We start from the raw sequence: 25,931 nt of genomic DNA, 5'->3' as shown, positions 1-25,931 counted from the left end.
TGGCTGATCGGTGTATATTGTTTTCTAAGATTCTAAAACATATTTTTTACTTTTTAGATTTACTTCATTTATTTTTCTTAACTTCATTATTGCCATTAAATTCTGAATTAAGATGAGTAAAATTAGCATGTTAAAGAAAGTGTGTTGATGAGGAAGCATTGCAGTGATACATTTAATGGAACAGATGTTTAATGACAGATACATGTGTGTCTGGGGGTATGTGAATAAGGTGTGGACTGGATTTAGATAGACAGTGCATGCTAGCATAAGCAAATGAGTTACAGTGTAAATTAGGTGGATGGCATATAGCCAACCAAAAAATATAGCTTCAGATTTGCTGTATAAAACAAAAAACTTATATATAAAAAACTAATACAGCATTGTTTAACCGTCTGTATCCACATATGCGGAATTACCACATACAACAATTTTGACACATAAAATACACTAAGGCTGTGTCTGAGGGAGAAAGGTCAAACAGGGATTTGCATAATTGCGACTGCAACAATGATTTCTGCCTTCTGGTCAAGGCACCAGCATGTGTAGTAAAAAAAACATTTAGGGCGTAGTGTGACTCTCCATATGCGATACTGCTTTATGTGAGACTCCACCACTGGCTTGTATAATGAAGTGGTCAGTGACTGCACACATGTTGGAGGTGGCGGCTGCTAGTCTGTGAGCCTCTATTGCCATAGTGGGGGTGGTGGAAGTGGTAGAGGAATTGTAATAGAAAATAGAAAATGACAAAAGATGAATTAATAGGTTTTATAAGTGTATTATTGGACTGTGGTATCTCAGTGGTTAAGGTACTGGCCTAGTAATCAGAAGGTTGTTGGTTCAAGCCCCACCACTGCTATATTGCCATTGTTGTGCCTCTGAGCAAAGCCTTTAACCCCCAATTGGTCATAATTGTTTTGGATTAAAGCAACTGCTAATTAACATAAATGTAAGTGTATTATAGGTTTATTTAGTTAAAAATACTATCAAATGCTCTTTGGTACTACAGTTAAAACACATGGTATAGTGAATGCAACAGACCTTAATACTATTTTAGTATTAAGACTTTAAATACTGTTAACCAGAAGTTGGCTTTCAGTGCATTACATTATAGTTTAGTGTGTTTAGCAACAGTCATTTTTAATTTAAAATGTTTACACGTGGTAATAATAAAAGCCACTTGGGTCCATACCCAACCAAATGCCAAGTAATTGTAACTGTTGAAACCCTCTCTTGTCTTTTAACCATCTCACTAAGCACCAAAGCTAAGATCAGTGATATTTGCAATATACCATAATCAGAGAAATCCAAAATATAAACACATCTATTATTATTACAATTATTATAATTATAAGTGAAAGTAGTAGTGGTCGTGTCATTTTTAAATGCCTTTAGATACTTTTCCAGAAAGTGCTGAGTTGTTCTTTATAGCTTAAAGAAAAACATTTTTGATTGTTCTGTAAATTGATGCAACTAAACATTTGCTTTTTTTTACCTGGCTCATTTGTCAGACTGTCTTCATGAAAGGATGTTGATACTATTGTACATGGTAACCACTCATATGATAAAGATGTGGTAGATAAGGTTACAAAGACATATGAAACCTTTGAGTGCTTTGATGTACTGCTGTAGACAATCATGTACAGTGTATCACAAAAGTGAGTACACCCCTCACATTTCTGCAAATATTTTATTATATCTTTTCATGGGACGACACTATAGACATGAAACTTGGATATAACTTAGAGTAGTCAGTGTACAACTTGTATAGCAGTGTAGATTTACTGTCTTCTGAAAATAACTCAACACACAGCCATTAATGTCTAAATGGCTGGCAACATAAGTGAGTACACCCCACAGTGAACATGTCCAAATTGTGCCTAAAGTGTCAATATTTTGTGTGACCACCATTATTATCACTGCCTTAACCCTCCTGGGCATGGAATTCACCAGAGCTGCACAGGTTGCTACTGGAATCCTCTTCCACTCCTCTATGATGACATCACGGAGCTGGTGGATGTTAGACACCTTGAACTCATCCACCTTCCACTTGAGGATGCGCCACAGGTGCTCAATTGGGTTTAGTCCATCACCTTTACCTTCAGCTTCCTCAGCAAGGCAGTTGTCATCTTGGAGGTTGTGTTTGGGGTCATTATCCTGTTGGAAAACTGCAATGAGGCCCAGTTTTCGAAGGGAGGGGATCATGCTCTGTTTCAGAATGTCACAGTACATGTTGGAATTCATGTTTCCCTCAATGAACTGCAGCTCCCCAGTGCCAGCAACACTCATGCAGCCCAAGACCATGATGCTACCACCACCATGCTTGACTGTAGGCAAGATACAGTTGTCTTGGTACTTCTCACCAGGGTGCCGCCACACATGCTGGACACCATCTGAGCCAAACAAGTTTATCTTGGTCTCGTCAGACCACAGGGCATTCCAGTAATCCATGTTCTTGGACTGCTTGTCTTCAGCAAACTGTTTGCTGGCTTTCTTGTGCGTCAGCTTCCTTCTGGGATGACGACCATGCAGACCGAGTTGATGCAGTGTGCGGCGTATGGTCTGAGCACTGACAGGCTGACCTCCCACGTCTTCAACCTCTGTAGCAATGCTGGCAGCACTCATGTGTCTATTTTTTTAAAGCCAACCTCTGGATATGACGCCGAACACGGGGACTCAACTTCTTTGGTCGACCCTGGCGAAGCCTGTTCCGAGTGGAACCTGTCCTGGAAAACCGCTGTATGACCTTGGGCACCATGCTGTAGCTCAGTTTCAGGGTGTTAGCAATCTTCTTATAGCCCAGGCCATCTTTGTGGAGAGCAACAATTCTATTTCTCACATCCTCAGAGAGTTCTTTGCCATGAGGTGCCATGTTGAATATCCAGTGGCCAGTATGAGAGAATTGTACCCAAAACACCAAATTTAACAGCCCTGCTCCCCATTTACACCTGGGACCTTGACACATGACACCAGGGAGGGACAACGACACATTTGGGCACAATTTGGACATGTTCACTGTGGGGTGTACTCACTTATGTTGCCAGCTATTTAGACATTAATGGCTGTGTGTTGAGTTGTTTTCAGAAGACAGTAAATCTACACTGCTATACAAGTTGTACACTGACTACTCTAAGTTATATCCAAGTTTCATGTCTATAGTGTTGTCCCATGAAAATATATAATGAAATATTTGCAGAAATGTGAGGGGTGTACTCACTTTCGTGATACACTGTATAAAGAGAAAGCCTATGCACTTATCCATGTGGCGACAAAGTAGTGAATTGCGCATATCGATTCAGTCCTGCTATGTATGCTGAATCGATAAAGTTGACAGGAGTCCAACAAGAGAGTGTGTTGTAGAGTTAAGTGTGCGCCTCTGCGTGTTTATATGTGTATGAAAGAAAGAGAAAGCCAGAGCTTTTAGTAAATTGTAGGACAGAGCAAATAGTGCATGATAGAAATTGATGAAAAATATAGAGAAAGGCTTATGAAAGAAAAGCACATACCCAGGCCAACTGTTGGCACAAACTGGTTGCTAGCTTGGCAATAAGCAGAGTAGGTGACATGGCGCTGTCCCAAGCATCACCTCAGCCAATCACATGCTCACCTTCAACTTCCAAACGAGACATCTCTATGAAATATGTGTAGTGTTGCAGCTTGGGGTCACACTGCCAGCCCTTTAAAATCTCATAAAAGATTTATACACAATAAGGGGTGAATAGATAATAAGGCAGAAAAAGTGAAAGAGCAAGAAGAAGAGAGAGCAGTGTGGTTGTTTAAACATACATGAGGACAAGAGAAAAATGGCAGGTTTTATTGATGGTGACTGAGGAAGGGCAAACTCATTTCTCACAGGGTAAAAAGAAGATGAATAAACCCATGTAAATGTTTAATGATAAAAATGGCATGCAGCTGTGTGAAATTCCTTCTACCAGTTTTTTTTTTGTAAAGACAAATCTTTACTTCATATTTCAATTTTCCAAATTTCAAATCGGTTGACTGATATACACTGATCAGTCATAACATTAAAACCACCTCCTTTTTTCTACACTTACTGTCCATTTTATCAGCTCCACTTACCATATAGGAGCACTGAAGTTTTGCAATTACTGATGGTGGTCTATCTATTTTTTCACATACCTTTTTAGCCTGCTTTCACCCTGTTCTTCAATGGTCAGGACCCCCACAGAGCAGGTATTATTTAGGTGGTGGATCATTCTCAGCACTGCAGTGACACTGACATGGTGGTGATGTGTTAGTGTGTGTTGTGCTGGTATGAGTGGATCTGACACAGCAGCACTGCTGGAGTTTTTAAATACCGTGTCCACTCACTGTACACTCCATTAGACACTCCTACCTAGTTGGTTCACCTTGTAGATGTAAAGTCAGAGACGATCGCTCATCTGTTGCTGCTGTTTGAGTTGGTCATCTTCTAGACCTTCATCAGTGGTCACAAGACACTGCCTACGGTACGCTGTTGGCTGGATATATTTTTGGTTGGTGGACTAGTCTCAGTCCAGCAGTGACAGTGAGGTGTTTAAAAACTCCATCAGCATTGCTGTGTCTGATCCACTCATACCAGCACAACACACACTAACACACCACCACCATGTCAGTGTCACTGCGGTGATGAGAATCTTTGCTTGCAAAGTCTGAGCCTTTGGTAGATTCTCCTTTAACACCCAATCATGATCTCCTCACCTGTTACTGATTCATCTGCTTTTTTAAATGTCTAAAAATGGTGAGACTTAAATATTCTGTAAACCTTTTACTTTTATATCCAAACTCATTTTTTTTGTTTACATTTACAAAATACAATCAAGTTGGTCAGTCAAAGCATTTAAACACGTTTCTTTGTACTATTTTCTTGGTATTTAGTTTCAGCTTCAAGAATATATCCTGTGTTAAGATACAGCATATGTGTGTTTGTTTTGTGTGTGTGTGTGTGTGGGTGGATGTGTGTGTCAGAATAAGGGTGTTTGTCTATATTGTGGCTTAGGTGAGCAGGGGAGCAGGTGGTGAATATTAGAGAATATATCCAGCTCATGAATGATGGATTTCTAATACCTTTCTCCCTGCTTAAATATATTGTTAAGCCTAGTTTGTCCTCTCTCTGTCCCTGTCCACAAACATTTAGAGGTCCAGCACCAAACACACAGATTTATTCTATTCAGTCAAACAATCTGCCATCTGTCTACACACACATTTTCATTAAATGTTTTTTTCTAGAGTTACAGTTAGTAGTTAAGCGCATAGATTATGTACATTTGCATGATTATATATACATTTGCATGATTATAAATACATTTGCATGATTGAGTGATGAATTACAGTTGCTCTGGGTTAAATAGAATTAATTTAACTGCTCAGGGTGTATGTCGTTACAATTGCATACTGTGCAAAAATGTCATACATGTTTACAGTAGACAATTTATATCATAATACTACATTTGTTTAAAAACTGCCAGCAAACTTTAATATATCATTTCCCTCCATATTACTACAGAATTTTCCATGAGGGTTTAACAGTGTGTGGATTTTGTAGATCTGGTCTTCATTAATATATATGTAAATCATTTAAGCTGTACTGTTAAGCAATGGCATTTATCTCTAATAACAATATATGTAATTTTACATATAAAATATACGAACCCTATTTCCAGAAAAGTTGGGACATTTGACAAACGTGGTTAAAAGAAGAATCTGTGATTTGTTAATTCTCTAGAATCTTTATTTAACTAATACAAGTGGAAAGAAAAGATTTCCAGTGTTTTCAATCATTGTATTTTGTAAATAGGAACACCTTCAGGCTGTTATCAGTGAAGGTGTAGCAGTGCAGATCTGTCTTCTACTGAAAATGTATGGTGCTTCATATAAGGGGGAATTAAACAGGAAAATAAAAAAGCAGCTGCGGACAGTTAAGCAGTTGAGATGTCTTGTATCAAGCAAGAATGGGCAAAAAATTTCACTTATTAAATTGCAACAATTAGCGTCCTTAGATCCCAAATGATTAAAAAGGTTAACATCAAATATTTACATTATAGCATTTAGCAGATGCTTTTATCCGAAGTGACATACAATTCTGTTGAATACAATATAAGCAATTGAGGACTGTGGGTCTTGCCGAAGGGACAGATGTCACGTATCCAGCCTATGTGTGCTCCTGGGACTCTAATGCACTGGCCACACCCCCCTCACTGTGATTGGTCTCTGACTAATTACCCACAGTGCTTTAAGAAGGCAGATGGGAAACACTCTTTGGAGACTATTTTGATTGAATCATTTTGCGCCTTGCATGTTGATTTGATTAGCTTGGCCTTTGTCCTGTCTGTTTGATCTGGTTTGTTTGTTTGGTTTATTTGGTTAAGTTTCTGTTAACTCTGTTTAACCCTCTTAACCCTGTTAAACTTTTAGCCCCATTTAGCCCTGTTAGCCCCATTTAGCCCTGTTAGCCTTGTTTAGCTCTGTTTGTTCCTGTAATGCCATCATTTGTCAGGTTTGTCTCTTGATCCTTTGTCAATGTGTCTTGTCTTCCACCCTGTCTTGTTTCTTGTCTCTTGTTTAAAATAAATAGAAAATACATCTCTGCATGTGTATTCGTCCTCCCTGTCTTGTCATAGCCCATATAGTGTTACACCAGACAGTGGCACCTTGGTAGATGGGGAGGCTTAAACCAGCAACATTCCGATTACTAACTAGTCCTGTGCCTTACCAGCTGTTGTTAAAACATGTTATACAGTATTATATAAAATATTTGGGTATAAATATAGCTATATGACCATATGGCTCAAAGTATGTGAATACCCCTCCTAATTATTGAATTTGGGTATTTAGCCACGTATTAAGTTTATATTAATCTGAGTAGCTCCCACAGACATTAAAACACTTGCAAATAAGCCGCTCAGGTGGCGCAACAGTAAAAAGACACGCTGCAACCAGAGCTGGATTCTGAGTACGTGGTATCGAATCCAGCTCTGCTTCACCGGTTCGAAGCTGAGTGGCTGTATGGGCAACGATTGGCCAGTTGCTCAGTTGGGGGGTGGGACAAAGAACCGGATGTGGGTCTCTCTCTGTCAGAATGCGATTGCGACCTCTGCCGGCTGATTGGAGGTGCCTGCACAAGAGATGAGGAAGGGTGCCCTTAGGGTGTGTCTCTCCGCATGCAACGCTAGGTGGCGCCAGACTCATCAATGTGTGGGTGGCAAAAATGCATCTGGCTGCTGCTCATGTTTCGGAGGGGATATGGGTTAGCTTCGATCTCCTCGGTCAGAGCAGGGTTCGGCATAGACAGAGAGGAAGCACGATGCAAATTGAACAATTGGATGCGCTAAAGGGGGAGAAAAAGGGGAACAAATTTAAAATAAATAAATAAACACTTGCAAATTCTTCATACTCACCTGTTCAATTTGTGTTGACACGTGAAAGGTTATCTGCTATCTGCTGGCAGTTGAACAAAAAAAAAACAGCAGGCCAGCTGTTCAATTTCAAATAACAGTAAAATTGAACAGTAAAAAATCTATCGCTTTGTTATTGCTAACATTATGACAAAATCCACCTGCTGTTCAGACATACTGTAGGTGTAATATAGAATTGTAGTGGTTTCCTTATAGACATGTTTTACACAAGTTTGAATACACATGGGTGGGTGGTTATAGCTGTTCTTATATTCTGTGAATAAATTTAAGGTAAGCAAAGACATTTACTTAAATTGTCCAGGGCTGAGGTTTAAGAGTCATGGTTTGCTACTAGTGCATCTTTTACTCGTAGAAAAGATGGCACCAGGATGCACTGTAGGATGATCCACCTTGCAGCTTATAGGAGATGAAGTACTTCTGGTACCTCAGGAGACCTTTAATTTTTGTGAATTATAGGTCAAACTGTTTTGTTAAAATATTAGGCAGGTGGTTCTAATGTTTTGGCTAATCAGTGTATATACATGAATATTGTGCATGTATGTGTGTGTGTTTGCATGCATGCTCTCAGAAGAACTTTGCCTCCAGCAGTGCCATTGATTGTACATTGGCACTCTTAAGTAGAGCTTGTTACCTGTGCTCCCATCATAGGCCTTAGTTTGATTTAATGCCACTCTGAGTGGATGACTTTTGAAAATGGCTTTCTTTGGACGCAAAACACTTAGGAAAATAAGACATTTGTCACTGTAGTTTAACAGGGGGACTAACAGGCATGGAGAGCCAAGAGCTGTTCATTTCAGGCTGGGACTGAAGATAAATCACGACCCATATGTTTTTTTTATGGCCACCACACCCCATGATGAAATCTCTGCAGCCTTCTGTCAGTGTATGTGTGTGAGTATGTGTGTGTGAGAGAGAGAGAAATAGAGAGAGTGTCAGACAGATTGGATGGAAGGATAAAAACAAAGCAGACAAGATCTTAATTGTTGTGTTGGATTGTTTTCAAGAAGGCAAGCAGGAAAATCAAATCAGAGAGGAGTGAAGTGGAGTGAGGCAAGTGGGGGTTGAGGAGAGGGAAAGAAATTGGAAGAAAAAGGGAGAGATAATACAATGGTAAAAAGGGGCAAGGGTGTTTAGAGAAAAGCAACGAGATAAATAAGTTTGTTACAGTATATAAATAATACAGTTGACACCAGAATATTACATCAAAAATCATGGGACTAGCCGCTCAGGTGGCACAGCCTCGTGCAGGTGAAAAGATGCAGTTGGCTACTGCACACGTGTCAGAGGGGGCATGTGCCAGTCTCGCAGTGGAGATCAACATCAGTATAGAGGAAGCGTAATGCAATCGGGTAATTGGATACGACTAGATTGGGAGGAAAATTGGGGAAAAAAATCAAGGGGCTACTATAGAGTTTGTGTAACATCTGTATGCCTTTATTTTTCTGAGAAGGCTTTGGAACATGGGGATATTGTCATGATAGTACAGGGGGAAGTCAAACATGGACTCCAAAGTTGAAGACACACATTGTCTACAAACCCTAAAACAACTCTAGACCATTATTTTACCTCCACTATACTCTAAACCTTTGCAGCTTTGGAATTCACCAAACCCAACAATAGCATACACCCTCCACCTTCTGAGGATCTTAGATCACCTTAAACTTGTGTCTTGCTGAGCCATGAAAACCACCAATCAAGCTTCTGTTTGTTTTTAAGCTCAGGTTGCATCCAAAGGCACTTTGGAACTGTTTGCTGCAACCAGCATATGACCCAGTTCTGTAAGCTTGTGTGGCACACTCACAGCTCCTAGATGTTTCCACTTACAATAAGAACACTTACAGTTAACAAGGGCAGCTCAAACAGAGAAAATGTGTGTGGGGTGTAGCCAGAAAGGCAGAATCTAAAAGTTAGTGGGGTTTATGTACTGTGGACAGGCAAATTAGTCACCTTGACTGGTTGTAAATAATATACAGTGTATCACAAAAGTGAGTACACCCCTCACATTTCTGCAGATATTTAAGTATATCTTTTCATGGGACAACACTGACAAAATGACACTTTGACACAATGAAAAGTAGTCTGTGTGCAGCTTATATAACAGTGTAAATTTATTCTTCCCTCAAAATAACTCAATATACAGCCATTAATGTCTAAACCACCGGCAACAAAAGTGAGTACACCCCTAAGAGACTACACCCCTAAATGTCCAAATTGAGCACTGCTTGTCATTTTCCCTCCAAAATGTCATGTGACTCGTTAGTGTTACTAGGTCTCAGGTGTGCATAGGGAGCAGGTGTGTTCAATTTAGTAGTACAGCTCTCACACTCTCTCATACTGGTCACTGAAAGTTCCAACATGGCACCTCATGGCAAAGAACTCTCTGAGGATCTTAAAAGACGAATTGTTGCGCTACATGAAGATGGCCAAGGCTACAAGAAGATTGCCAACACCCTGACACTGAGCTGCAGCACAGTGGCCAAGATCATCCAGCGTTTTAAAAGAGCAGGGTCCACTCAGAACAGACCTCGCGTTGGTCGTCCAAAGAAGCTGAGTGCACATGCTCAGCGTCACATCCAACTGCTGTCTTTGAAAGATAGGCGCAGGAGTGCTGTCAGCATTGCTGCAGAGATTGAAAAGGTGGGGGGTCAGCCTGTCAGTGCTCGGACCATACGCCGCACACTACATCAAATTGGTCTGCATGGCTGTCACCCCAGAAGGAAGCCTCTTCTGAAGTCTCTACACAAGAAAGCCCGCAAACAGTTTGCTGAAGACATGTCAGCAAAGGACATGGATTACTGGAACCATGTCCTATGGTCTGATGAGACCAAGATTAATTTGTTTGGTTCAGATGGTCTCAAGCATGTGTGGCGGCAATCAGGTGAGGAGTACAAAGATAAGTGTGTCATGCCTACAGTCAAGCATGGTGGTGGGAATGCCATGGTCTGGGGCTGCATGAGTGCAGCAGGTGTTGGGGAGTTACATTTCATTGAGGGACACATGAACTCCAATATGTACTGTGAAATACTGAAGCAGAGCATGACCCCTCCCTCCGGAAACTGGGTCGCAGGGCAGTGTTCCAGCATGATAATGACCCCAAACACACCTCTAAGACGACCACTGCTTTATTGAAGAGGCTGAGGGTAAAGGTGATGGACTGGCCAAGCATGTCTCCAGACCTAAACCCAATAGAACATCTTTGGGGCATCCCCAAACGGAAGGTGGAGGAGCGCAAAGTCTCGAATATCCGCCAGCTCCGTGATGTCGTCATGGAGGAGTGGAAAAGCATTCCAGTGGCAACCTGTGAAGCTCTGGTAAACCCCATGCCCAGGAGAGTTAAGGCAGTTCTGGGAAATAATGGTGGCCACACAAAATATTGACACATCAGGAACTTTCACTAAGGGGTGTACTCACTTTTGTTGCCGGTGGTTTAGACATTAATGGCTGTATATTGAGTTATTTTGAGGGAAGAATAAATTTACACTGTTATATAAGCTGCACACAGACTACTTTTCATCGTGTCATTTTGTCAGTGTTGTCCCATGAAAAGATATACTTAAATATCTGCAGAAATGTGAGGGGTGTACTCACTTTTGTGATACACTGTATATGTATAAACTGATCAGCCATAACATTAAAACCACTTGTTTCTACACTCACTGTCCATTTTATCAGCTCTACTTACCATATAGAAGCACTTTGTAGTTCTACAATTACTGACTGTAGTCCATCTATTTCTCTACATACGTTGTTAGCCTGCTTTCACCCTGTTCTTCAATGGTCAGGACCCCCACAGAACCACCACAGAGTAGGTATTATTTGGGTGGTGGATGATTCTCAGCAGTGCAGTGACACTGACATGGTGGTGCTGTGTTAGTGTGTGTTGTGCTGGTATGAGTGGATCAGACACCGCAGCGCTGCTGGAGTTTTTAAATACCATGTTAGACACTATTAGACACTGCTACTTGATTGGTCCACCTTGTAGATGTAAAGTCAGAGACGATCGCTCATGTATTGCTGCTGTTTGAGTTGGTCATCTTTTAGACCCTCATCAGTGGTCACAGGACACTGCCCACGGGGCTGGATATATTCTCAGTCCAGCAGTGACAGTGAGGTGTTTATAAACTCCATCAGCATTTCTGTGTCTTAGCCACTCATACCAGCACAACACACACTAACACACCACCACCATGTCAGTGTCACTGCAGTGATGAGAATCATCCACCACCCAAATTATACCTACTCTGTAGTGGTCCTGTGGGGGTTCTGACCATTGAAGAACAGGGTGAAAGCAGGCTAAAAAAGTATGTAGAGAAACAAATGGACTACAGTCAGTAATTGTAAAATGATAAAGTGCTTCTATATGGTAAGTGGAGCTGATAAAATGGACAGTGAGTGTAGAAACAAGGAGGTGGTTTTAATGTTATGGCTGATCGGTGTGTATATATACAGTGTATCACAAAAGTGAGTACACCCCTCACATTTCTGCAAATATTTCATTATATCTTTTCATGGGACAACACTATAGACATGAAACTTGGATATAACTTAGAGTAGTCAGTGTACAGCTTGTATAGCAGTGTAGATTTACTGTCTTCTGAAAATAACTCAACACACAGCCATTAATGTCTAAATAGCTGGCAACATAAGTGAGTACACCCCACAGTGAACATGTCCAAATTGTGCCCAAATGTGTCGTTGTCCCTCCCTGGTGTCATGTGTCAAGGTCCCAGGTGTAAATGGGGAGCAGGGCTGTTAAATTTGGTGTTTTGGGTACAATTCTCTCATACTGGCCACTGGATATTCAACATGGCACCTCATGGCAAAGAACTCTCTGAGGATGTGAGAAATAGAATTGTTGCTCTCCACAAAGATGGCCTGGGCTATAAGAAGATTGCTAACACCCTGAAACTGAGCTACAGCATGGTGGCCAAGGTCATACAGCCAAGGTCATTCCAGGACAGGTTCCACTCGGAACAGGCTTCGCCAGGGTCGACCAAAGAAGTTGAGTCCACGTGTTCGGCGTCATATCCAGAGGTTGGCTTTAAAAAATAGACACATGAGTGCTGCCAGCATTGCTGCAGAGGTTGAAGACGTGGGAGGTCAGCCTGTCAGTGCTCAGACCATACGCCGCACACTGCATCAACTGTGTCTGCATGGTCGTCATCCCAGAAGGAAGCTGACGCACAAGAAAGCCAGCAAACAGTTTGCTGAAGGCAAGCAGTCCAAGAACATGGATTACTGGAATGCCCTGTGGTCTGACGAGACCAAGATAAACTTGTTTGGCTCAGATGGTGTCCAGCATGTGTGGCGGCGCCCTGGTGAGAAGTACCAAGACAACTGTATCTTGCCTACAGTCAAGCATGGTGGTGGTAGCATCATGGTCTTGGGCTGCATGAGTGTTGCTGGCACTGGGGAGCTGCAGTTCATTGAGGGAAACATGAATTTCAACATGTACTGTGACATTCTGAAACAGAGCATGATCCCCTCCCTTCGAAAACTCAACCTCAAACCCAAACACAACCTCCAAGATGACAACTGCCTTGCTGAGGAAGCTGAAGGTAAAGGTGATGGACTAAACCCAATTGAGCACCTGTGGCGCATCCTCAAGTGGAAGGTGGAGGAGTTCAAGGTGTCTAACATCCACCAGCTCCGTGATGTCATCATGGAGGAGTGGAAGAGGATTCCAGTAGCAACCTGTGCAGCTCTGGTGAATTCCATGCCCAGGAGGGTTAAGGCAGTGCTGGATAATAATGGTGGTCACACAAAATATTGACACTTTGGGCACAATTTGGACATGTTCACTGTGGGGTGTACTCACTTATGTTGCCAGCCATTTAGACATTAATGGCTGTGTGTTGAGTTATTTTCAGAAGACAGTAAATCTACACTGCTATACAAGTTGTACACTGACTACTCTAAGTTATATCCAAGTTTCATGTCTATAGTGTTGTCCCATGAAAAGATATAATGAAATATTTGCAGAAATGTGAGGGGTGTACTCACTTTTGTGATACACTGTATATATATACGTATATATAACACCAGTAAATATTATTTTGACTTTAAATGTGATTTTAAATGCCTCCAGGTAAGAATGGTTGGAAATAAATGTAATGAAAAAAGCCCAGTTTGCTGTTATTTTAAGAAATAACAAAAATAAGTTGAATAATTGTGTCTGTCGGTGTACTTTCTTTGCTTAATGTTAATTAAAAGAAAACGTTACTACTTGAAAAGAGTAGTCAGCATGTACGTGAAATGAACGAAACATAATATGATTTTAAATACAGTAAGTATTAAAAATCGCCATACTATACTAACACCTGTGACAATTAAGCCACACCGGTTGGATAATAAATCATCTTAATGTCTGAGGCATGTTGTTATTTTTCATTTCATAAACACTCCAATCTACACTATATGGACATAAGAATTGGGACACCCCTTCTAATTATTGAATTCATGTGTTTCGGCCACAATGATTGCTAACAGGTGTAATAAATACATTTTATAAAGAGAACAGTTTAGGAAGGCCCTTTCCCGCTCCAGTGCACAAAGGAAGGTCTATAAAGACATAACAAAACTCCAGTGGCCTGCACAGAGCACTGACCTCAACCCCACTGAACAGCTTTAAAATGAACCTTTGACTGAATAGGCATAAATTTCCTTAGACATACTTCAAAGTCTTGTGAAAAGTCTTCTCAGAAGAGTGGATGTCACATAAAAGTCCCTCTAATTGAATACCATTTGTTTTCAAATGTGTATGTATTACAGCTTTTACACTTTACCATTTATCCACACGTGTGTGTGTGTGTGTGTGTGTGTGTGTGTGTGTGGTCACAGCTGCCTGAAAGCTTAATTCTCTCTCATCTTTCATTCTACGTTCCTATTATCTCTACAATGAACCTCATAGAGATACCTCCCCCCACTCAGATCAGAACTCAAATTACATGCACGACAAAAACTGAGCAAACTAGGATAACATTTTACATAAAATTACCTAACAAAATGATCAGTTCAGTGTTATTTTATATAGTTTCATGCAGTTATCAAGCCAACACAATTGTCATGCAGGTATAACATCATGTAAACTAGATAAGGGCTGTTTTGCAATTCTGCTCATCCTCATTAGAAAGGCACAGTTTGGTAAAGGTGTGGGGGTTTTACGATAGACAAGGGTGTTACAGTGTAGTGTTAAGACATTTATACACTGTGAAAGCTGAGAAAGACATGAGAAGCATGACGTGTTTGTCACAGTGTTCATGTTGACTGGATTGCACATTACTCCCCTACTAGCTGCATTTGATCGTATCAAGACCTTGATGTAGAACAAATGTGTTATTAACTTGCTTATAATCTTTATACAAATATAACCCTGACACACACAGCATATAAACAGCATCTATGTATTATTGTTCTCTTTACCTACTGAGTGCATTTATAAATATAGCTTTACATACCATGTAAAGATCAATTTATTAAAATCCCTATTAGAATCTGACTAATCTGTCTACACCACGGCTTCTCCTTTTACCATGATTCTCTTCTTACACTCAGTCATTATTCTCTTTCTGTCTCCTAAAGCATCTCTTAGTGTCTGGTGCTACATGCTCCTGTGGTGCTTTGAGAATACATTTTATGTGTGGTTCAAATTATAAATGGCCTTGTCTGAGCCAAGCCGTGAAGTAAATAATGCATTCATACATGTTACCATGGAAGAATGGAGTGTATTGTTGCATTAAGTGTCTGATGAAAGAAGACAGTGAAACAGAGAGGATAGGCTTGTAAATAAAATATACTAGTAGTAGAGATGATATTGCCATCAGTTTGAGTTTAGTGTAAAGCTGGAATGAGCACAAACATAATATCTCCCTGTCCTTTGTGTTCACAGGAAGATCATCGAAGTAAGGATCATTGATGATGAAGAGTATGAGAAAAATAAAACCTTTATTATTGAGCTGGGTGATCCAGTTCTGCTGGAGATTGGACAGAAACATGGTAAAGTGTGATTTTGTGTTTGTGTGGATGTGTGTGTGTGTGTGTGTGTGTAAGTTAGAGAGCTATGACAGTAAAATATTGATGTGGTTAATTAAATGAACATTATGACTTTTCTTAGTATCTACAATATACATTACGAGCAAACGAAGTAATTCTCTAAGATGGGTGAAGTTTAAGTCTATTTAAGGTTTAAGTTTAATATTACGTATATAAAAAATTATTGATTATTAAAGCTGCAATATCGCAATATCTTGTGAAAACCATTAAAGAATGCTGTGTTGCTCCAGAAAGCCTTAGATATTATTACTTCATAATTAAGAGCTGTTGGGTCAGACATGATGTCATTTTTAGACTGAAGTGTTATTAGAAATTGATTTTACAGCCTAGGGCAATACTTCACTAATACCTCAGTGGTTTAGAAAAAGGAAAAATAAAAAAACGTATGTGCAGGACCATATTTCATGTCATTTCTGGGATTTAGCAGATGCTTTTATCCAAAGCAACTTACAATACTATGACAGTGTACTGTCTAAGCAGTTTAAGGTTAAGGGCCTTGTTTAAGGGCCCAACAGTAATACTGATTACTATTTCGGTACCCTAACCGCTAGGCTACAACTGCCAATATTTGTACTGGGACTATATTGTGTTCCAGTTCTTAAAGTCCGAGATAGTTACACACTGTAGCATTAAATGGGTAAAATTACTGTATTTATTTAAAGTGTATTAGGATATTTTATTAACGTGTATTAAATAAAATATAGTATAATTTGTGTATATTGAAAACCACTTTAAACTACACTACTCTTGTGTACATTCCTGTGCAGACACTTTCCCAGGTGTGATTAATTGAACACATCTGGGCTTCATTTCAGCTGGGCCTGACTCATTTTGAACCTCACTGTAATCATCTACAAAAGGAATATGCCAAAGTCTAAGGAAATTTCTAAAGAGCTTGAAAAAAAAGTAAAAATGGACAACACCTGAAGCTTACAGAAACCAGAATGGGTGTCATTTAAAAGATGAAAATTTATGTGCTGTACCCAGAATTGTTGGTCTGATTATATAGGATGAATACAATAAACTGCAGACGTCTCTAGCTTAATTAAGATTAGTGATCATGACTTTACAACACATAATAGACTAGGCAAAAATAGGATTCTCAGGAGGTAGCAAAGATAGAAACATTGCTTACCACTCAAACACCAGCACTAGTTTGTTATTTGAAAAATGATTAACTAAACTAACTGATTCAAATAGAACATTTTGGACAACAGAAGTCTTACAGAATACAAAATTTCCTAGTGTATAAGTAAAGAATGATTAATTTCACTCTCTACCAGAAGATTTTTAGAAAATCTTTTGTCCATGAGAGTCTGTGAGCTAAGCATAATTGGGTTTAGACAAAAATAAGCAGTCCATGCCTAAAAACAAATAAGTTTGCCTGATTTAAGCAATAATTCAATTAAAAGTATGCTAAAACTCCTCCACTGTGTAATGAATGCCTAATATCCATTCACGGAAAGAGTTGAGTTGCAGCCATTGCTGCTAAAGGTAGTCCAACAAGTTATTAAGCTCTAAGGGTCCAAGTAATTTAGGGGTGATTAAAATTGATTAAATTGTATTTGAGCTTCTGTTGTGCTCCAAAACATCCATGCACTCTCATGTTAAATAACATAAAAGAGAATAACTTTACTTAAGCATGAAGAGAAGCTAAGTCCAAAAACTGTTGCTTATATTCAAATATTCATACTAATTTTATAGTTTACTTATTTATTATTTGTCTTACTACATCTTTTATATTACTTACAAAAAGTCATGGTACTCTATATTTTTACTCCTTATTACTGTTCCCATTTAACAGCTATAATAAATCTATGAATATTTTCTTAGCCCAAAACCCATCATAATGAACTTTTAACACATTGGTCACTCCTAGTGTGCATAGTGTTCTTCATTACTGTAAAATGTACTGGTAGAAAAACTTGCGCTGACTAAATGTAAACCCAGCTGTATATAATTACCACCATTAATGCAAATCAAATTGCAGGGCATATACCAGATCGTAACACATCCACTACAGGTCATCAATAATGAGATACTGTTTACTAATGGGTTGACATCATGAGAAGGAGGTGACACAGTATCACCAGCCTTTTACAGTTTAATCACATGCAACTGGAAACCAAGGGCATTAGCCATTACAATAAATGTAACACAAGAAGCACATCTGGAGCAGATATACAGTTCATTCGAAAAAGTTCTCTCGTGATTTTCAACATCATCTCTGTCTACCAGATCTGTAGCATATGTTCCTTACCACAGCCCACAGAATTGTTAAATGCGAAGAACAGAACCTGTGAGGCAGTGTAAAGCAGGCTAAAAGATCTCAAACAGCAGCACATGATGCCAGAATTTAATGAGATTCAAATACAGATGTGAAACAAATTCACTGAAATCTATCAGTCTGGAAAGGGTTACAAAGCTGTTACTGGGACTCCAGCAAATCACAGTTCCAAAAGCCATAATACACAAATGAAGAAAACATAGAACAGTAGTGAATTTAGTCCTCTTGAATTTAGAAACTGCCCCTCTCTAACTGTAACTTTATAAGCCATCCAAGAGCTACTCGATAGGGGAGGGAAAGTGACTCTGGTTTTTAAAAGCTAATTTAAATTTTAAGCCTTTCAAGTCGAACAATTTACTTTTATTGCATGTACTGAAACTAGAATTTAGTGACCTATTTGTGTCCACCTAAATGAAATAGAGATTTTATTTTTGAATTTTCTAACTCCTTAGCCTGGATTACACATACTACAGATATACTTCTAATACTGAGGGATTTTAATATACATTAAACATAAGAACAGTGAATTTCTGCTTTAACCCTGTACAGCCCATCAACTGTTCCAGTTTTAATCATGGTCATACTCCTGATCCTGTTTTATCTTATGGTTTTTCTGTCAGCAACGTAATTGAGGATGTTGGATTTTCTGACAATAAACCAGTCATTTTTTATATATCATTGACTAGGCAAGCTATCGGCACCAGAGCCTTAAGCCGTTGCTATCGGCCCATTAACTCCCTTACTGCCAGCCTTTTTCTGAAGCCTACATTATGCCCCCATCAGAGTGTACTCTGGCGGCTTTACCAAATTCAATCTGAGGGAATTAGTCATCATTTTTACTTCCACCTGTTCATTCATCCTTGACTCAGTAGCTCCTTTTAAAAACCAGGCATGCTAGGGCTAGATCCCTGCCCTGGTTGAATAATACCACTAGCATTCGAACTGAGTTTTAGAAATTGAAGCGGAAATAGAAGAAAGACAGGCCGCAGGTGTCGTGAGATTTTAAAAGACTACCTGTCTATTATTCAGTACTATTAACTTAGCTCTGAACCCACCAGTGTGTAAGCCTGCTGAGTCTAAAAATTAGAACAGCCAGTCCACTCCTAATACCATCCAAACCATAGTACCTGGAGGAAATCCACATGGGCATTGGTAAAACATGTCAAATGCATTTACTGCATCTTACTTTCACCTCCAAAATACATGCAGAAGTTGGAATGGCTACTCTAAACTATCTCCAGTATGAGTGTGTAATTGATTGTGTGAGTGTGTAATGTTCTGCAATGGACTGGCGCCCTGTGTGATGTATATCCCGGCCTGCAACCAGTGTTTCCGGGTGGCACCAAACCTACTGCAACTCTGACCAAAATGAAGCGCTTGGTAAAAATAAACTAATGAAATCCTAATACTAATACTAATACAAATTATGTGGAACATTGATGGAACATTAGATGCTAAAATCCTTTGGCAGAATATTGGTTAACATAATGAAATCTTATCATAGCATGAGCTAAAGCGAATGTAGCAACTGTAGGCCACCACCTTCCTTGAGTGTTAATTATAAAGCCTGTGCTGACACGGCTCCTCTATTCCCACACACCTTATTCTGCTATTCAATTACCACCATGACTCTTCTGAGATTTACTTGTCTTTTGCCTGACAGATTCAGAAGTGGAGAAAATTTATCTTTCTGTTAGCTAATGTATCATTAGTCATTGTTTTAACTGTCCTTACACTCTCTCTCAGGTGAGTCCAATGAGAACAAGACTACAGTGGGATCAGAGGAGGAAGAAGTGGCTAAGATGGGATGTCCCAGTCTAGGAGAACACAGCAGGCTAGAAGTGGTTATTGAAGAATCCTATGAGTTTAAGGTAACAGTGGCAATTGTTAAAGTATGTGCACTTTTTTTTACCCTTTTATCTGATACCACCACTTGAGTATTAACTGATACAGATTCTCAAAGTAACTGTTTAACTCTCTGCAGGATAATGGCATGCATAATGGATAAAGGCATCCTGGTCTCTTAAGATCTAACAAGATTACATCTAGAGCATGAAATAATATAATATTTAGTTTTTACTCAGTTGTATTTGTTGTCTATACCTATGATACATGACTTCACACTAAACTGGCTTGTAATTCAATAATATTTTATGCCATGAGAGTTTGCATGGTTATCTGTGATTTAGATACTGGTCTAGTGATCAGAATGTTGCTGACTCAAGCCACACAACTGAACGGTTGTCAGTGTTAGGCCCCTGAACAAGCCCCTTGACCCTCAATTGTTTGGATTATATCCGGTCACAATTGTAAGTTGCTTTAAATAAAATTATCTGCCGAGTTCCATAAATGTAAATTTAGCCGAGGCTTTTATCCAGCAGTGGCGATATAGCAGTGGTGGGGCTTAAACCAGCAATCTTCAGATCACTAATCCACTAGCTTAATCACTAAGCTGAGCTACCACTGCCCGTAAGCAATTTATTGGATGTGCTTCAAGGCCCATGCTATGTGCTACTTAGGAAACTATACCACTGTGCATTTATTAGACTTAATATTTAGTATGGCAGGGTACAGTTTACTGTTTCTTTAAGTTCTGTCTACAGAGGGCATAACCTAGCATAATAAAAACTCACTCACTTTAAGCCAAAGTTTCTCAAGACCTTTAATATTGTTAGACATAAAGTCTTGGCCCAAGGGGTGGCCAAAATTAGTTATACCAAAATAAGTACAACCAAACCTGTATATTAAAAACATCTAAGCTAAAAATGTTGAGTAAAGGATGCCACATAGGTGGTGATCTGTCAGTCTGAACCTGAAGCGTTTCTTTACGTATATAATAAAAGCCTATTCACAAATCAATACTGTAATAAGAGTAAATCAGCTGAGTTTTCATTTTGGCATTGTCGTTTGCAGTAGCACAGTGGTGTGTAAGTATTTTGGGCCACCTGTAAACAAAGCTGTGAGCCAGGTGAATTTGGTCCAAGGGCTGCATTTGGCATGGTCGAGGTGCTGGCAGTGGTGGGAAAAAAACTGAGAGAGCAGCGCAGACCTTCATACTTACTGAGGTTCTCTGTAATAGTCCTCTATTGGTTAGTGTAATGATCTGGTCAATGGCTTCACACAAGTAAGAGAAGGCATGTGAAAATTGCCTGTGGGAATTAAGTATATCCAAATTAGGATGATGTTAGTAGCAAAAATAAATAAATAAATAAATAAAAACAAAATACAAATGAAGAGAGCTGGGCGATATGACAGTACATTCAGTATACCGGCTTTGATTGGTATGGATTTTTCAAATACCGCCATACCGTAGTACAGTTAATACAACAGCTGTTTCCTTTATTAGGCAGCAAATATAATATTGTTTGCTGCTAAAAGCACTATGGAGCATTGTGCAGATACAGCTCACTTGTTGACCAGGTAGCGTTAGCATAACAGTGTTAACAGATGAGAGAGGTTTTCTCGATATGGTGGAAAAAAATTAACAAAAACAGCAAAGAAATGAGCTTAATGAGATGAAAACACTAAATACTGCATTGTTTGTTGGGGCACAGTTGTTGCAAAAAAGCAAACAGTGGAGCGACGTTTCTACCAGGGCGCAAATACTTCAGTTTAATTGCTATACCGACGTTATACCAACAACACCAAAGCAAGCTGGAAGCGTAGATATATAAAGTCGTCCACTTTTATACAACAGACCTGTGATCAAGTTGTACAATCAGTGGAGTCATACCTCAGTATACTTGAGCACTTTATCAGTGGTGACTGGGAGACTGCATGTCGTTTTATTTGTTAAAGGGAGAGCTAAGCCAGCCCTACAAATGAATAAGGATCTAAATCTGACAGAAAACAAAAACAACCATGATCTTGTGGTTATTCATTAGCATAAAGTGGAATTTAAAATGAGTCATTTATGATGGCCATAAACTCATTATTGTTTTATTAAACTTCCAGTTTATTGGTTGGAAGCAAAAATATTTTCTGACATTTGTCCATAATAATTAAAGGTCATTCGATATTTAGAAAAATGACATTTGATGTTTTTTTCTTTAGAAGAATCTGTACCTGTACCTAAAATGTGCTGTATGTATGTGTGTGTGTGTAGAGCACTGTAGATAAGCTCATTAAGAAGACCAATCTGGCTCTGGTAGTTGGGAGCAGCAGCTGGAGGGAACAGTTTGTTAGTGCGGTTACTGTGAGTGCAGGTAAGCTGGCACAATTAAAGTCTGTTCCAGACACAATATCCCAGAGCTGATGTTTGGCATTTAGTTGTAATAAATGGCAAAATTAATAATCAGTAAGAGGTTAAAAACAGTGGACTAATGAAGTCTGACCTCAAGTTAATATAGAACAGGTTGACTGATGGTATTTTAATCTGATTTATATTTCATTCTGCTATGCCCTTTATCAGTGATTAAAAATGCATTTTCCATCTTCTTCTCAGTGTCTGACCTTTAACCTCTGGCCCTTTAGGTGATGATGATGAGGAGAGCGGTGAAGAGCGCCTTCCCTCCTGCTTTGACTACATCATGCACTTTCTTACTGTTTTCTGGAAAGTTCTCTTTGCCTTTGTGCCACCCACCGAGTACTGGAATGGCTGGGCATGTTTCATCGTATCAATCTCTTTGATTGGCATCTTAACAGCAGTGACGGGAGATCTGGCATCTCATTTTGGCTGCACCGTTGGCTTGAAGGACACTGTCACCGCTGTGGTGTTTGTAGCCTTGGGTACCTCCATTCCAGGTCAGTGAATGTTTTAATAAATAGATGAATAATGATAAATAAAACATCACGCAAAATCATTCATCCATTTATTAATTTTCTGTTTTACCACCCCTTCATACCAGTCAGAGTTGCTTTGGGTATGATTTATTGGGTGAAAGGCAGGAAACACCCTGGACAAGTCATCAGACACACACAGAGCATTGGTTTAATAAAGCATCAGCTGACTGTCTGTGTTTGCACTGTGGGAGAAAACATATTTACACAAATTTACACCCACCCCAAATCTACAAAGGTTAAGCAAAATAAAAGAAACCTGAGAATATATTAATATAAGGAAGCTTATAGGAAGCAGAGTAATCCTTTGCCTTTAAAACAGCTTAATTGTTTTTTCTTGTTTACGAGTGCTGGCCACGCCTTCAACTGCAGTGAATGAGGAGTGATTACGAGGCTGCAAGGGAAGGGAGGGAAACCCCTTTTTATTTATTTATCTAGAAAAAACCTGAAGAGCTGTGGAGGAAATAGGAATGAAGTGGGTACAAGGACTCATGAAGTAGAAGAGATTTTTCAAAGAGCAAATATTTCAGCTCCTTCACGGATAAAGCAGGTGGAGGTCTACTTCTCTGTCTGTGATGTACTGTACTTCTTATGAAGCTTTAATAAAGCTTTAATGATGTTTACATCTGGTGATTGGGGTTGCCATGAAAGATGCTCAGCCCCGGGGGGAATGAGGAGAATATCATCCTGGATTAAATAATTAGAAAAGAAAAACTCCTCATATCTGGTAGCTGTTATTTGACTTTGTAAGCAGTTATCAGCCTTAATGATTTTCACCAGTCACCAATGTCTGCTCATACCATTATGGATACTCCTGTGTACTGAAAGACTGTTAACTGTATGACATGATATAGCTTTATTTAGATGTATATCTTATATTTTGTCAATGTTTACTTAGCAAACATATTTTTTCCATTGCTCAGGGGTCCTTTTTTGCCTCATAATAATTTGTGATTTTATATATATACATACACCGATGAGGCATAACATTATGACCACTGACAGGTGAAGTGAATACCACTGATTATCTCTTCATCACGGCACCTGTTAGTGGGTGGGATATATTACGCAGCAAGTGAACACCTACCTAAGCATTGTTGCAGACCATGTACACCCTTTCATGGAAACGGTATCCCCTGATGGCTGTGGCCTCTTTCAGCAGGATAATGCGCCCTGCCATAAAGCAAACATGCTTCAGGAATGGTTTGAGGAGCACATCGAGTTTGAGGTGTTGACTTGGCCTCCAAATTCCCCAGATCTCAATCCAATTGAGCATCTGTGGGATGTTCTGGACAAACAAGTCCGATCCATGGAGGCCCCACCTCGCAACTTACAGGAGTTAAAGGATCTTCTGCTAACATCTTGGTGCCAGATACCACAGCACACCTTCAGGGGTCTAGTGGAGTCCATGCCTCAATGGGTCAGGGCTGTTTTGGCAGCGAAAGGGGGACCAACACAACATTAGGAAGGTGGTCATAATGTTATGCCTGATCAGTGTGATGTATTATAGTGATAATTATCAGAGATGTGTATTACATGCAGGTAATTGGTAGTTATATTTTAATTGGTACAAAAGCTTCATATAAAACGTTGAAATCATATACCTTGTAGGTGGCTTTTTGTCATTTGTCTTACAGGGGATCAGCCATGATCTGTTTGTAGTTTGAAGTTTTACGAATTGTCGGAAGCGGATTGCTACCAGATTAGCATTCCGCAAAATGCTTCCCTACATCATGACACACTCACTTTAAATCACACTGAGCTATCACATTATCACAATTTGATTTTATCTCACTGCTGCCTTTTTATACAAACTTGAGCTGTCCAAAAGATGTAGAACTTGCAATTATGAGACTGTGCAATAAAATGTGTAAAGAATGTTTACATTCACTCAAACCAGCAACCAGCCATCTAATATGCTGTTATAATAGCTCTGACTTACTGAGGCTTTAAGGCAAGGTGACATGCGCAGTCTAGTAATCACCCAACATTGCATCTGGGTGGCCTCTCTTCCCAAATTTACACATGATCAAGGAAATAACACAGCAAGGCGAACAAGGCGAATTTCTTTCACTGCTTCAGTGTTCAGTCATAATGAACCCATACACAGAAGGGTTCTGTATGATGTGACAGCCCCCACCACCACCAGAATTCAAAGAATCTGTATTTTGAGCCAAAGTAGCCTGTTTTGTTGTCTATCTTTTGTGTTTTGTCTTTTCTCAGACCACTACTGGTAGCTGCCCGTGTGCCCTCTTGATGTTTCAGAGAGACTTTGACCCAGTGGTCAGGTTGCCATAATGATTTGGTTCTTATCAGGTCTTTACACTTGCATCTTTTTAAGCTGTGATGTGATTTTTGGGCTGGTCATAGTTATGGTCAAAGTACGGACAGACTGCCCTGTATCATAGTGGGTCCTGAGGCACTTACTTATTCACTCTCTCACACCCAGGGGCATTTAGAACAATTGCTGGCACATTTTAAGGTAGAAAGATCACTGGGGCCAGTGATAGCTTGGTGGTTAAGGTACTGGACTAGTAAGCAGAAGGTTGCCGGTTCAAGCTCCGCCACCACCACCAAGTTGCCACTGTTGGGTCCCTGAGCAAGGCCCTTAACCCTCAATTGCTCATCGTGTTCCGCTCATTGTGTAAGTCGCTTTGGATAAAAGCGTCTGCTAAATGCTGAAAATGAAATGAAATGAAAATGAAAGAAATAGGGGTACTTGCAAAGAAAAACCCTCACAGACACAAAAAAACATCCACACAAGCTGCTTTGCCACTGTGACACCCTTTCTGCATTTCACCTATTTACTTAATACTTACTCGATTATTGTAAGTATTCTATTGTGTCTATTGTATTCTATTCTTCTTTCTTACTTTAGGTTGTCTCTGAGTTCACACAGCCCCGTTTCATAATTTTTAATCTATTCTTTTTGTTGTTGCTGGTCAATGATTTAGATGTTTGTATGAGAAATGGATAAGAGATATATGTCATTAAACCATATTTTCTGTTCCTCATTTACAGACACACTTGCAAGTAAGGTAGCTGCTATTCAGGACCAGTATGCTGATGCTTCGATCGGAAACGTGACAGGCAGCAATGCTGTGAACGTGTTTTTGGGCATTGGCGTGGCATGGACCATCGCTGCAGTATACTGGCAATTCAAGGGCAAACCCTTCCTGGTGGATCCGGGCTCTTTGGCTTTTTCGGTAACTCTCTTCACTGCATTGTGCGTGGTGTGTGTTAGCGTGCTGATGTATCGGAGGCGCCCCTCAGTGGCTGGAGGAGAACTGGGCGGCCCACGGACTTGCAAACGGTTCACGTCTTTGCTCTTTATTGGTCTTTGGCTTATCTACATTCTGCTGGCCTCACTTGAAGCATACTGTCACATTCCTGGATTCTGA

The 25,931-nt window shown here is 39.7% G+C and overlaps 1 protein-coding gene across 7 annotated transcripts in view; it reads left to right on the top strand.

Moving 5' to 3' along the window:
* Positions 1–25,931, top strand: part of slc8a4b (solute carrier family 8 member 4b) — a 112,556-nt gene extending 86,625 nt beyond the window's left edge. Inside the window, exons 4-9 of one of the 7 annotated variants that reach the window (XM_062994242.1) lie at positions 15,301–15,407; positions 18,656–18,667; positions 19,534–19,622; positions 21,857–21,956; positions 22,225–22,494; positions 25,552–25,931. In XM_062994242.1, the coding sequence (XP_062850312.1) occupies positions 15,301–15,407; positions 18,656–18,667; positions 19,534–19,622; positions 21,857–21,956; positions 22,225–22,494; positions 25,552–25,931 (958 nt within the window). Of the gene's footprint in view, positions 1–15,300; positions 15,413–16,337; positions 16,371–16,451; positions 16,460–17,643; positions 17,665–17,758; positions 17,774–18,655; positions 18,668–19,497; positions 19,623–21,856; positions 21,957–22,224; positions 22,495–25,551 lie in introns of all 7 variants that reach the window. The other 6 variants (XM_062994240.1, XM_062994239.1, XM_062994238.1 and 3 more) reach the window with 6 other exon arrangements.

This window comes from Trichomycterus rosablanca, chromosome 4 (genome assembly GCF_030014385.1).
Source record: "Trichomycterus rosablanca isolate fTriRos1 chromosome 4, fTriRos1.hap1, whole genome shotgun sequence".
In the NCBI taxonomy this organism is placed as follows: Eukaryota; Metazoa; Chordata; class Actinopteri; order Siluriformes; family Trichomycteridae; genus Trichomycterus; species Trichomycterus rosablanca.
This window is presented reverse-complemented; position numbering and strand designations above follow the sequence as displayed.